The sequence below is a fragment of the Brachionichthys hirsutus genome, chromosome 6 (genome assembly GCF_040956055.1).
Source record: "Brachionichthys hirsutus isolate HB-005 chromosome 6, CSIRO-AGI_Bhir_v1, whole genome shotgun sequence".
In the NCBI taxonomy this organism is placed as follows: domain Eukaryota; kingdom Metazoa; phylum Chordata; class Actinopteri; order Lophiiformes; family Brachionichthyidae; genus Brachionichthys; species Brachionichthys hirsutus.
In genome coordinates, this window is record NC_090902.1 from 2,601,415 (window position 1) to 2,615,669 (window position 14,255).

General features: G+C 45.7%; 1 protein-coding gene across 1 annotated transcript in view; it reads left to right on the forward strand.

Annotated features, from left to right (window-relative positions):
* Positions 1-14,255, forward strand: part of si:dkey-237h12.3 (teneurin-3) — a 109,067-nt gene that overhangs the window by 69,302 nt on the left and 25,510 nt on the right. Inside the window, exons 12-19 of the mRNA XM_068740550.1 lie at positions 1,782-1,802; positions 2,264-2,287; positions 3,272-3,418; positions 3,902-4,118; positions 8,018-8,137; positions 9,960-10,221; positions 11,138-11,405; positions 12,646-12,789. Of these exons, the coding sequence (XP_068596651.1) occupies positions 1,782-1,802; positions 2,264-2,287; positions 3,272-3,418; positions 3,902-4,118; positions 8,018-8,137; positions 9,960-10,221; positions 11,138-11,405; positions 12,646-12,789 (1,203 nt within the window). The remainder of the gene's footprint in view (positions 1-1,781; positions 1,803-2,263; positions 2,288-3,271; positions 3,419-3,901; positions 4,119-8,017; positions 8,138-9,959; positions 10,222-11,137; positions 11,406-12,645; positions 12,790-14,255) is intronic.

A 14,255-nucleotide genomic window follows, 5' to 3' on the forward strand; every position in this document is an offset into this window, starting at 1 on the left:
CTTTCATACTTGTTCTGTAATGAAAAAATCCAAAAGCATAATTCTTATCAGATGGGGGGGCCGTGGGCCAAAATCTTACCAAATGGGGGTCTCTGATTGTGACAAGTTAGTCCTTGATGTCGAAAAGTTTGGAGCCAATATATTAAAAACTGTGTTTAATTGCAGCAACGCGGAAAGTCTCATCTCAGCAACCTGAAAAACCTGATTGGCCAGGATCAGGAGGCCCACTTGCAAATTACCTTTTCATTTTGCAGCGCCTCGCACCACCTTTGCACTTTTCCTTCATTGCACCTTCTAGACCGCTGATTGATGCTCCCGTATTAGTGAGTCAAGGGCACGCATTCCGGGAGCCAGGAAGCCATGGCTAGGGCCTCTTTGGAATATCATTTTTCTGAAATGGCGATGCTTCATCAGCCATTAATGAGTTTAATGAGTTCTGAGATGTCTCTTCCCGTCGACCTTTAACTCAGACTTCCTCGACGTCTTACCCCCCCCTGTCAAAGGTCCTGTAATTAAACTCTGCCACGGCAGGTCAAGCAGCATTCGCCCAAGTGTCACTTTCAACCTCTCAATGACGACGCTTACCCTGAGAAACGAAGATCTGCTAATCCAAGCCCTTGAACTCCAATTGTGTATTTACAAGTTTTCCCATCAGCAATGTAGCATTGGATGCATCTCACGTTGGGTCGGCCTCGTTGTCCGAGGGGGGGGGGGGCGCTCTTCTGACCCTATGACTCTTCCTCTCAGGGCAGGCTTTGCGTCATCCATTTTCTCTTTGTTTCCATTTAAGGGTTCACATAAGGAAAGTAACTCCGTCTTCAGATACGGACGGGATGACTGGGCGGCGCGTCACCTTTTCTTAAAGAACGGGGGAGCTTATTTTGTCTTTCACACCCTGAATGACTGCCATTTGCACAAAGCGTCTTTTAATCACATTACATGGCCAGAGCCTGAATAGAGGACTTCCTCGGCCATTCTTTTGTCGCGGGCGTACAGATCCTGTTTTATATGCAAGGCTTAAACCCCATTGTCGCTGCATTCTCAGCAATGCAGTTAAAGGTGTTTTTGATTCGCCGTCGTGTTCCGCTGGTTCTTTGGGGTGCAGTTGCGGAAATCACTGAAGTGGAGTTGACAGCAAATTGAAAGGGTGGGTGGGTGGGGGGTGGGGGGGGATCTCAGTATGATGCACTCCCATTAGACTAAGTTAGAGAAAACATACCTCCTGACAAGCAGCCGGTAAGATGTTTTGATGCAGATGAAGCCTGCTCCTATAGCGGCGAGCTGCATCACTAGGATACGAAGAGAGATTGGTGTTCTCTTCTGTCTGTTTGCCTGTCAGGAGCTAGAAAAAGCAAAGCAGATTGGGGGAGAACTAGCAGTGAATCTTTTACTTGGCTTTAGACGCTGAATTCATTCATGTTGCTTCCGAATGCCGGAATCCATAACGACAATCTAAAAGAAAAACATGGCGATTTTTTATAGTGGAGGAATCCATAAGTCTGATTAATCTCTTGCTGCTTTAATCAACAGCTACATTCCAAGCTTAAAATGCTGTTGTCATCCCCCCCCCCCCCCCCCAACTGTATTGATGCTGTAAATCTTTAAATGAGCGTCTGTCTTTTCTTGTCTCTCACTGCAATTTTCGCGTCCTTTTTGCTTCCTGTTTGCATTTCTCTGCCTAACCCCTACTTATATCCATTCTCTTCTCTATTTTATGTCTGTATGCCTGTCTGCCTGCCTGTCTGTCTCTCCTCAACTCCCCCCTTGGCTTACATGTATAGCCTTGGATTCCAGAGTATCAGGTAACTAAATGTCTTTAACTTTTCGTGGGAATTATCGTGCCAGATCCAGCTGAGCACTTTTCATTTCTGCTTTTTTTATAATGTGATCTCCTCTTTTAAGACACGGGCGAGCTTGCAAGCTTTGCAGTCACATCCTGTCGCTCATGGTTAATATTAGACATTCAGCTCAATCGCTGAACAGCTGTGATTTGCATACGCAGTCGAGAGATTGAAATCAGAACAGAAGCTAAAGCATGCTGAAGGCAATGGTAATCTTGGGAAAACATCTTTCCTGCATAGCTTTATCCAACCCCCCCCCCGCCCCCTATAGTGGCTTTAGGCCAGCAGGGTTAGCTTTAGCCACATTTTGTGCTCCCTGTAAGTTACAGCAAGTCAATATTTTGTCAGTCTTAGCTCTCTGCCACCACAGAGATGAGTAATTTTCTTTTCCAAATGTTTCCTTTTCCTCGGTTGTGTAATAGGAGCAGTCAAGATAGGATATAAAGGTAAATTGAACCACCACCCCCCCACCCAAGGGAGATTGTGATGAACAATCCCTCCCTGCTCTTTGTCTTTCCTAGCACGGCGTTTATACACCTGTTCTATGTCCGAGTCGATCATAATGTTTCAGCTGTGATCCTGCTCCTCCCGATTTGTCCCCTCATCTTCTGTTCGTCTTATCTAGCCTCACTCAGATCCACGGTCTCTTCTCCTCCTGTCTTAATTCCCAGTGTCTGCAAGATTAAACGCCCCAAACTGGTGTGGTTTAGTCATGTTTCGGCTCCCTGTCTTCACCCTCCACTAGAAGGAATGCGAAATGGCAGCAAAATGCGCCGTTTTCTGTACATGCAGAGACTCCAGATCTCTCCCTCCCCCACACTTAGTTCCTCTTTTTACTTACCGTCCCTTTATATATGGCTGTTACTTCACATGAGTGTTTCTAAAAATCTGCAAAAGGCTATTTCCATTTTAATTATTTGTTTTTGCCAAGGAATGCCAGCGAACTTCCAAGAGAGCCGGATGCTTTCCAGCCTTTTCAAAATGATAAATATGTGCACAAAGAATCTTTAACATCTAGATCCCAAGGGGGAAAAGAAGAAGTGGAACTGGCACCAGACCAGCCATCGATTTGAAATCATGAAGAATCTTTTTTCTTTTTTTTTGCTGAAGCACAAAAACAACTAGATTTTTCTTCTGTGCTTCATTTGGGCATTTCGATAGGAAGTATTAAAACACTATTTTAAACACGTCACTCTTCATCTGTGATTTAACTTTGCGAAACTCATGTGAAATGACAGCGACTCCTCACACCCTACCCCCCCAGTCCTGTCAGAGTTGTATCGTACCGTATGTCCACTCAATGGCGTCTTTAATCATTTTGTCCCTCCTCTGTCCACTCTAAATGCCCCTTTCCCACCAGTCTCCTCCACTTTAATTTGTCTCGATGTTGACTTGCTCAGCTTTTTGACACGTACATGATGTGTTGACAGACGGCTGCCCCGGGCTGTGCAACAACAACGGGAGGTGCGTCCTCGATCAGAACGTCTGGCACTGCATCTGCCAGTCGGGATGGCGAGGGCTGGGATGCGACGTAGCGACCGAAACGCTCTGCTCGGATGGGAAGGATAACGAGGGAGGTAGGAAGACCCGAGACGCCTCGGACAAATGGTCTCCTGTGTTTGTACTACTTATGGCGAGCAGGCAGAAGAATGATTATTGATGTGGATCCTCATTGATGGTACAGACAAAGACAACAAATCTGTCATACATGAAACGTCACTGGAAAGGGGGGGTCTCAGTATGATGCAAATGTTGTAACAAAGCTGCATGAGTAGAAATACACGGCGGATCCGTTATAAAGTGCAGGTGAGACGGTGTAACTATCCCAAAGTTTGCAAACTACTTCTTACCCTCATCGCCAAGTCTAAAACTTTTGTGGCTCATAATTGGGGCCATGCTTCGATCGCTGCTGTCGCTTTAATGAACTTCACTTGGCATTAGAAGCTGTTTGCGTGATCGAGACGCAACGCAAGAATGAACATGCCCTCAAGTGTCCCAGTGCATCCAGGTCAACAAAGCCTTTCTCCTTCCCTGCCCCAACTATCCCTCCCGTTCTCCAGATGGGCTCGTCGACTGCATGGACCCAGATTGCTGCGCTCAAATCGCGTGTCAGGCTCAGACCTACTGCCGTGGCTCGCCTGACCCCTCTGCCCTCGCCGGCCAGGCCCAGAGCTCATCCAGCCTGCCCACAGCCAAAGCATTTTATGACCGCGTCAGCTTTTTGATCGGCCCCAGCGGCAGTCACGTGGTACCCTGGGAGAACGCGTTCAACAGCAGGTAAGCGGTTTAATGGCAGGCAGCTCTTTAATTATTTGGATCACGCTAGCGGTCGGCTGTCTCATTACCAGTTTGGAGAGACACCTGTGTTTGCGCAGCCACTCTAAAACGTCAAAGATTCCCAACATCGCTTTGTCTTTGCATTCACTGTGACAAGTGTGTTTAAAGTGGTGCCACTGCCACGGGTGTTTATTTATTCCACCAGGCAGGAAAGAGTCTCAAGAGTGAGCCGACACTTTTCTAAAAAGAAAAAAGAAGCTCTAATGACTTTGAAAGCATACAGCGTTTTTTTTTTTGTGCAGTCAAGCCAGTTTTCACTGCACATTTAGAATTTTATTATCATCGGGGTGCAAATTGCACCATATATTTAAATTTCCTGAAGTTTAAATTAACTCCATAACATTATGCACAGCCAAAAAATCAAAGCCAATGTGACTGAAGCGTTTTCTTTGCTTTTATATAATGCACCTTGCTTTCCTCACCACTGGGTCCGAATTTCAGTTTGTCCAGTGATTTAATGAATTCCTTCCCTTCCCTGCCCATTAGCAGACGTTAACATGCGAACTATGCTAAACTAAGACTTGCGAACATGATTAATATTACGCACCGTGCGAGTGTGAGCATCGCCTTTGTGAGCATATGCTGATGTTTGCTTACAGCGCTGCTAAACCCAGTCGCTAAGCTGCTAGCACGGCTGCAGGCATTTACTCCCGTTGCTATCGTCTCCATCGCTCTTTCCGTACGTTTACGGAATGAATTGCTGCAGCTTCTTTCTTTTTTTTTATTTGCAATGCGGCAAAGTACTTTCTTTAAAAATCCAGCAATAATAGATGTTTTGTGATCATCCAAGGTGAATGCATTGTTTGAAAAAAGTTTTATATTAAGGGAAAGAGCGGCATGAATGCAATGCCGATGAATAGACCACTGTGCTACAACAATGTGAGAAGTGACAGCCATTTTTCACCGGCGGCTGGATGCACTTCTCCGTGTGCTCAGCTTGGTGAATAGAATTTGTTTTGTGACTGATGGAGAGGAGAATGATTGCCAAGTGTGTGCAGAAGGCTTTGGGAATATTTCCTCCAATAGTTTAAAGTAATCCTTACGTAAATAGCATGCTTTACTGAAAATATAGAATCAGACCATTCCCCTCCTTCCTGCAGCAGAGTTCTCAGTAATCCCCATCCTCATTGTTTTCAGCTTACTGTCGATTTTACGTCTGGCAGTGGCATTAGCTCTCTTGCTCAAAATACTCATTTGCCTTTTCTATTTTTTTTTCCGACTCCTTGTAGACGTCAACTTCATGGTGAAAAATGTGGAGTCTCTTCAAACATGCCCCCAAAATTCTGCAAATGAATTTTTGTTTTTACTTTGTATCCATCTTGTAACCACAAATGTGTGAAATGCTTTCTAAGTAAGATTTAGTAGAAGCAGAGTTTGTTTGGAGAGCCATATTTTTCAATCAATTGAGGTTATAGGGTGAATAAATTATTGACCGTCTTTGCAGACTATACATTATATAAAAAGTCTCTGAAGCACTGGAACAATGCCAGAAGAGCAGCGTGGACATCTATGAGCAGTGGACGTTATGCCCAGTCTTAGAGAATATAATGCTACCACGATGGGAAACAGTGGATTTCAAATTGTAATATATATATACAGTTTTTAAGGCAAGAGAAATGGAGCAGGTTTCAGAACTAGCACAAAGAATAAAACCTGTGTTGTGAGTGTCTTTTTGTCCCGCTGGTTTCCCATGTCCACACATAAGTCTCCCATTGGGCTTTCAGATGGAGGTTTTTCTCCGATCAGTGTGAGACAATGACATAATGGGGGGGGGGGGGTTTGACTGCTGCGGCATCCGTCTGCATCTCAAAAGATTAATAGAGATGCAGGGAAGAAAGAGTGAACCGTCGCCGAGGCGCTTAAGTGGGCTTGTTCCCCAAGAAGGTAAATAAAGGATGGGAGATGGTTTTACCAGACATGGAGACGGAAGGAAAATGAGAGACGCTAAAGCTGTTGATCATCCTCGTCTCTTGTGTGCGTAATGACCTGAAGATAAAGTGGCGGGGGGAAAAAAAGATTTTGTTCCCCCCGACTTTTAAAATTCTGCTCTATGGTTCACGACGTGACAAATTTTGTGTTGTCTCACCTCCTTATCTTTAAAAGACGATCGTCTCAACAAATTACAAGGTGCTCGAGAATATTAGAATCATAGGAAGGAGCGGCGTTACCCGAAGGCAGCCTGCGGTCGGCGTGCTGAATAATTGCAGGAGACGCCAGAGGCTTAAATCATGTACGAACTATCCGTGTCTGTGATTTATGGAGCAAAGATGCAGAAGAAAACAGTTTTTTTTAAGGTAAAAGCAGAGGAGGTGGAGAGACTTTTGACCAGAAGCAAATCCATTTACGAGCAGGGGAAATCTGGGTGAGTAATGCGAATGAATAATGCTCGCCCCTGCCTTGACTAACTGCCATACAGGTGCCCTTAAGTGAAGCGTTTAACCCTTGCACCTGCCCGAGTGGCATCGCTCTTTGGTCAACAGCGGGAGGCTGGATGTGTAATTCAGCAGCCAGGTGCAAATCCGTGGGAGTCGATGAGAAGATCTTTGTTCAAAAAATACCTTGTGTGTATTTATTATTAACGAGGATAATTTATTTTTTGACTGTCGAGACTTCTAATAATCTTTGACTTTGTCGACCACACCGGAGAGCATTTTGTTGTTGTTTTTTGCTAAACCTTCTTTTCACATCCACAGTTTCAGACTTCCCCTTTTTTAAACCACTGAAGTGATATTTTTTGATTTGCTACAGTATCTCAGTTTCTTTTTAAATCTCCTTTTTATTTTTTTTCTTTGCTTGATGACAGATTGCCTCCAGCAGTGAATTCATTTTACCGAAGTACCTTTTCACTTGTCAGCTTTGCAACTTCTTTCCTACAGAAGAGGAAACTTGCTTTGACGCAATTGTTGGTGTTTTATTATCTTGTATCACAGACAACACCATGGATATTTAACCTGAGTTACACTAGTCTCTGTCTGGAGTAATCGTTTCACCTTCAGGGAAAGATAATTAGTTTCAGTTTCAGGTTAATACATATACTCTAGATATTGAACCCTTCCTTTCATTATTTAACATTACTGATCATTTATCTCTGTTTGTTGTTGTTTTGTTTACCTCCGCCAAGGAGGTTATGTTTCTGACGGCGTTTGTCTGTTTGTTAGCATGTTTAACTTAGATCCTATTACATTTTGAGAGCAATCCTGATACCCGTCTGGATAATAATGGAGTAAAAAAAAAAGTAATATCTTGATATCTTGTAAAATTGCTATCTTTGCTTAGATCCATGAGTAAGAGAATAAAGCCGAATAAAACACGCACACGGAGCAGAAAGAGGTGTGCACAGTCTTTCTGCTACGGCAGATCTACCGTACTCAAACTGAACGGGTAGACTCTACCGCCGTTCGCGTGTCTTCGGTTCGTCTCAGCTCCACTTCTGTGTTCGAATTACAAAAATCGGCTTCCGAGGCATTTTAAACTCTATTTCTTTTTTGTTCGAGTCATTTCACTGCATTTAGAACCGTTTGATGATGATCCGGATCACCACGCGGGGGTCTGCGCTCTGAGTGCTTTTATAGGTACTCTTTTGACAGCCACGGTTTTCTATGCTATATAGTTTCCCTCTTAGGTAGGGTTTTTAAAAACGCAGAGACGAGGTCCTGCGGATGGTGGCGCTGTGTTCGTGTTTGTGGAGTGTTCGTACTGGTCAGTAAATCATCCCTCGCTGCTGCTGCCGCTGGCACAGGAACGGCGGTTGTTAGCAGCATCGATGCCGTGGAGGCGCGTTACCGCCGGCTGGTGTTGTTTGTTTACTCAGCCGTTTCTGTGTTTGCTTGCCCACACAGCCTGGTGTCAGTAATCCGAGGTCAGGTCCTCACGGGAGACGGGACGCCGCTGATTGGAGTCAACGTCTCTTTCCTCCACTACCCGGAGTACGGCTACACCACCACACGGCAGGATGGCATGTAAGAGAGCCTCTCCATCCACACGCACACACACCTGGAGGTCGTAGTACACACACACACACACACACATCTGGGTTTGACGGAACTGATTTTAAGATTCAAACAAAGACAAGCGCTGTCTTGTACTTTGGTTGAACCTTTTTCCCTTTACAATGATGTACGTGCGACCTGCGCCGCTGTCCCCGGGCAAGTGCAGGAAAATGCACTGTCCGAATTGTCCTGGCGGTTCTCCAGAAAGCGGTAAAAACAAATTGAAACAGCAGCACATTGTGCCCCAGAACAATTTCTCATGCAAATGTCACAGTGGTGGAGGCCATTTTGAACAGAGCTATTTAAAATGCATTGAATCAGCAAGGGTAGAATCAATCTGCCCGCGGTGTAGTAAAGCATGGGATTACTCGCTGACCTTCTCCTGCTGTTACCGCAGACGGGTCCGTAATAATGGGAGTCCAAATACATACAAGACGAACGTATGTCACGCATTATACAGGACAGGTTCACCTCAGGTTGGAGCTTCGTTTCGCAGATGGTCCTCGCAGATAGAAAAAGCGTCCCTCATTCAAATTCAGGCGATAGCAGCGGTTTATATGTTGCCAGTTTGGAATAAAGGCCTTATGAGTGGCAGAGAATCGTGCAGCTGCTGTTGCGAGACAGAATCCGCGGCTCCCCAGACGGCTGAGGATTAGCTGATTTCTTCAGATATTCCGCCCTGTAACTCTTCTGACAAGGAGCTTGATAAATGGTTGGGGATAATCACACTTGGTTAGCCAACAGATCCGCTCAGTGCTCAGGGTGGTGGCGGTGCAGGAGGGGCGCCGTCAAAGTCTGGCCTCTTGCAGCTGTGAGCTGCCCAGAGGAGAGAGAGCTCGAGAAGGAAGCTGTCGTCAGTCGGCTGCACAGCTTGGCCGTCGCCGTGCGAGCGTGCACGCGCGCAGAAGCGTTTTGAATCCGAGCGTGTGGGTCTTCTTTTTTTTTTTTTTGAATGTGAATGCATGCAATGTCACCGCACAGATGCTTTTACCCCTGGGTAAGCGGAGCCCGGCGAATGTGTGGAGCAGCACTTCAAAGACTCGCCCTTCAGTTCCAAACCAGTACGTTTTCCCTGAGTAATGTCATCCTAATTAAAACCAGTCCAACAGAGGAGATTCCCAAGAGTCCAGCCCAAATCCAACCATGAAGTGTCTTCTTACAGCAGGTCACGCTTGGTTAGACAAGAGTCATAAATTAGATCCAGTGATTGATGTTAATATATGGAGGCTGTACAGAGTGAATTCAGTTGATAAGGGAAAGTTCTCTCCCTCATTGGATAAGCATCATCGGCTTGTATTATATTACTTTAAAGGCGGATTCCGTTTTTATGACAGCTTGAGGGTTATTTACGGTACATCGTTCCTGTCATTAATAACTCTGAGACATGGTGGGAAAAAAAAAGAATGGAACCTCAGCTTTAAGACAAAAATAGAGCTCAATGGATTTGGAGGAGGAAGCTCGTGTTTCACACAGCTTTACACGTACGTGTGTGTGTGTGTGTATGTTTGTGCGTGAGCGTGCGCTAATCTTCATCATCACCTTCATGTCAGACATAAATGTGGAATAACTGAACTTTGGAACCGACTTGTGGACGTGTTTGAACAGCTGCCCACGCTTCTTTTCTTTAACTTTGTTGTCTTTGAACGATTTCTCTAAAAGCTATTCATGGAAAGAAAAAGAAAATTGACAAGAGAATGTAATAATCTATGGGTCATTATATGAAATAGTGTTTCATCATCCGTAAGAGAATAGATGGCCAAAGCAATGTGTTTCTCTATGGGATCGTTTTAAGGTTTGACCTTGTGGCTAACGGCGGCGCTTCCTTGACGCTGAGTTACGAACGCGCCCCGTTCCCCACCCTGCGCCGCACGGTGTGGCTGCCCTGGAACGTTTTCCACGTGATGGACACGGTGGTGATGAAGAGGGAGGAAAACGACATCCCCAGCTGCTACCTTACTGGCCTGATCAGGCCCAACCCCTTCATGCTGGCCACGCCCCTCTCCACTCTCTACAAGAGCTCCCCGGAGGACAGCCCCATCATCCCCGAGACGCAGGTGAGAAGCAGGGAGCGCGGCGTTTTTAATGATCCGTTCCAAATTCTAGCTCATATCTTTAATCGTCGGGCCCGTGTTTGAGCGTCGGCGGTGGAAATACACCGACCCAGCAACGCTAAGGCCGTTATCGCCCCTTCGCCATGGCGTCGCGGTCTCATTTTGAGTCAAATTTGCCTTTCAGTTCGCCTTTGAGCTTTGATTGAATTGAGGTGACTGCCTAAATACTAAACCATAAATTGCTCCACAGTAATGCTGGTAAATTCTGAGGACACATCACACGAAGGTCGCATGCCTCAGGACTTGTTTCGCATCCAGTTGGCTCCAACCAGGAGTTGAAAATCCCCATGAATGCGAAGACTCTGCAGGTTTTAACAGAATAGAAACAGATTTGAATGTGCATAAATGAACTGCTAAAAACCCGGAAGACAAACAGGAGCTTAGTGGCATTCCGAAGCGAAGTCAGGGCTCCGCGGTGAAACGGCCAGGGATGAAATCTCATTATGGTTGTGCCGAAGTCAAGTAATTTATTTATTTTTTGCACAGACTCAAATAATGAATGAATTATTGACTAATTGCCCGAGGATTCTGCTCATGAATTCATTTGATATTTGTAATATTTTCTCCGCTCAACACAAGTTAATAATTTTTGGATTTACTGCGTGGAATCTAAAATGTCGAGCTGCATGTCTGGATGAACCTCGTAACTAACACAATTCCTCCGCTGTGGCGGAAAGGCTCGAAACCGAACGGCAAGCCCAAGTGTGGGAAATGCAATATATTCTAATCTATTCCAGCACATAGATTTTAAGTGTTTTATCCCGAAAATAGAGTGTTCATGTATATTAAACACCGACTCCTGTTCAGCATGCGCTCCACACGGCACAGTCTGACTCAGATAATTACAATATCTCTGCAGGTTCTTCATGAGCAGGTGGCCATACCGGGCAGTGACCTCAACTTGGTCTACCTGAGCTCCAGGGCAGCTGGTTACAAGCCCATCCTCAAGGTTCTCCTGACCAAGGACCGCCTCCCGTTTGGCCTGATGAAGGTCCACCTGATGGTGGCCGTCATGGGCCGTCAGTTCCAGAGGTCTTTCCCAGCCTTCCCGGACCTCTCGTACACCTTCATCTGGGATAAAACAGACTCCTACAACCAGAAGGTCTTTGGCCTCGCCGAGGCCATGGGTGAGTTGCCAACTGAAGATGTTCCGCGAGCGCCGGTTCACAGCCTCCTCCCCGCGCTACCTTCGCTGAACCTCGGTTGAACTTTCAGATGTTTTTTTGTTGAGGCTTATTTTGTCTGCTGGGACTGCTTTTGTTCTGCAATAAAGATTTAGCACAGGTGGTGTGAAATCCCCAAATCTCCCAGTGCTGCATTTTTTGAAGGCTGCTGCTCGGCTGCTGACTTAAGCAGCAGATCTGACCAGCAGTGCTGCGTCTAAATATTGCAGATGAAGCAGAGACCTGAGCAGAAATCTAGTAATAGTGGCAAAACAAGTAACTATTTAGCTTCAGCGTTATGATTTAATAATAAATAATCTGCATCTTGTTCAAGAACTACGTGATTTAGTGCCTACTTCTACTATTGTACGTTCAGTTTGAGGGGTCGCCACAGCAAACCAACGTTCTCCACTTCACCCTGTCCTTTGCATCGTCCTCCCCAACACCAGCCACTCTCATGTCCTCCCTCACTACGTCCATGTATCTTCTCCTGGGTTGTCCTCTAGTCGTGTTCCCTAGTAGTTCCATCCTCACCATCCTTCTACCGATATAGTCCCTGTCTCTCCTCTGGTCATGTCCAAACTATTGAAGTCTGGTCTCTCTGACCTTGTCTCCAAAACGTCCAACATTCACTGTCCCTCTTATTGTCTCATGTCTAATCCTATCCAACCTGGTCACTCCCAAGGAGAACCTCAGAGTCTTCATCTCCTCCACCTCAAGCTCCGCCTCCTGTCTTTGATGATCGAGTGCCTGCATCTTAATATTTGGCAGGAAAACATTTCATAATCTTAAAGCGGGGAGGGGGGGGGGGGGGGATCAGTGGGAGCGGGATTCACTCGTGTTTAAGGTCCGCGACCGCATGCCGGTGTTTATAGCTCCTGCTGTAATGTGCTCCATCTGAGCTTTTATTGTCTAAGTAATTCGTGCCACTTTGCACGCTGCGTTGTGCCTTTTTTTATTTGCATTTACACAAGGCAAATGAGAGGAGAGCACATAAAATACAAACTGTACAGGTGAGACGCGGAAACCCCACAGGTCTTCTAAAATCATCGCAGTTTGAGATTATCACATATTCGGAACACGAAAAACAGCCGAGATGTGCGCTGAATGTCTTCCGGGCTATAAAGCTCATTGCTGCCGAACGTGTCGGGTAAGGAAGAACGCTACCCTGCTCACCGTGGGGATCTCCCATCATTGCTTTCAGTGTCAGTGGGGTATGAATACGAGTCCTGCCTTGACGTGGTGCTCTGGGAGAAGAGGACGGCGGTCTTGCAAGGCTATGAGCTGGATGCCTCCAACATGGGGGGGTGGACGTTAGACAAACACCACGTACTGGACATTCAGAAAGGTAAGCAATCCTCATTACATTCAGCATGCGTGTAAATGCGCCCGTGAAGGGGGTAGAGATAGGTGGTCTTCACCTGGAATCACCACAATAAATGCTTGAATCAAAATGAAATATAGTTTGCCACCCCACCTGCAGAAGTTTTGAAGGGCCGATCATTCACAGTAATGACGGAATAAATCAGTGACTGAGGCACCAGGGTGCCGGGGCTCGCCGCCATTCCACGCCACTCACTACTAATTTAAGAAGAAGATGGCCTTTCGCTGCTCAGGGAAGGCGCTGTTCTTTGATGAACAGGCGTCACGCTTAATTCTCACATGAATTCTATGAGCTAATTCATTTTCTTGCGTCGTCATCAATCAGAATCGCTTTAATCGCCAAGCGTAATTAATAGGCGTGTTTGTCTTCGTCGCGGCGTTGCAGAGGCACGGAGAAAAGTGAAGCCGATGTCATGAAACTATCAAATGTACATGCTGGAGCGAGTCATTGTCGAGTTGCAGTATCAGGATGTTCACCCTCCGGAGTCTGGAGGATATTACAGCTGTGCAGGCGGCGTTATGAGTGCAGCCGTCAGAGGTAGGCCTCAGGGTAGTGTAAATTGTCAGTTTTCCACTCCGGGCTGCAATTGTTGCTACGGTTGTCCGACACAATTTGTGGCCCTTTCAACTTGGAAATAGTTAAGGTTACAGTCGTGTCCTACGGCAGAGAGTCTCACACTGTCAGGCTTTTTATTTTATTTTTTTTGACAGTGCTGTATATTTAAGTTCGCCTTGCATTGGGAGAGTTGATGTTGTTTTATTGGGAACATCAAAGACATCTATGCTCACTTTTAATGCTTTGTTTCCAGATGGATCGATATGTGCGTAGGCAGACTGAGCGCTGCGGAGGCTGGGAACTTTGTTTGATGCTATGCCTACAGAGATAGCATCTCTCATGACAAAGTTATGATTGATCTTTGTATTTCCTTTCCTTTTGTTCGGGGAGAGAAAACAAAGCAGTGCAGATGTTGCAGGTGATAGAGTTTGTAGACACGTTGTTCTGAGGATGTCCTTTCTCCCTTCAGCCAGGTAGGTTCAGGCTGCTTTGCAGGCAGGATTAGAGTCCGGAGGTCACCGTGCTGCAGGAATGATAAACTACATTTCACACTTCTAGGAAAATATTTATAGTTCAACCACAGATTTTTGTGTAAATGTAGAGATAGAGCGAGAAAATGCATTTTTCTCATTTCATTTTCTCACAGTGCAGAATCTCATTTTACGATGGAATGTTTCTCTATGCACCGCCAGGAAATGGCAGCATACCCGGTATTAAGGTTCCTACAAAGCCTCTAGCAACACTTGCAATGCATTTGCTCGAGCTTTTACTCTTGTATTTTTACACCTACACACACTGAGTTCGTGCCGTTCGCCTAGCATGTAGGATTATTACTCTTGTTTTGATTCGCTCCCCTTTACTGTGCAGGGAAAAAA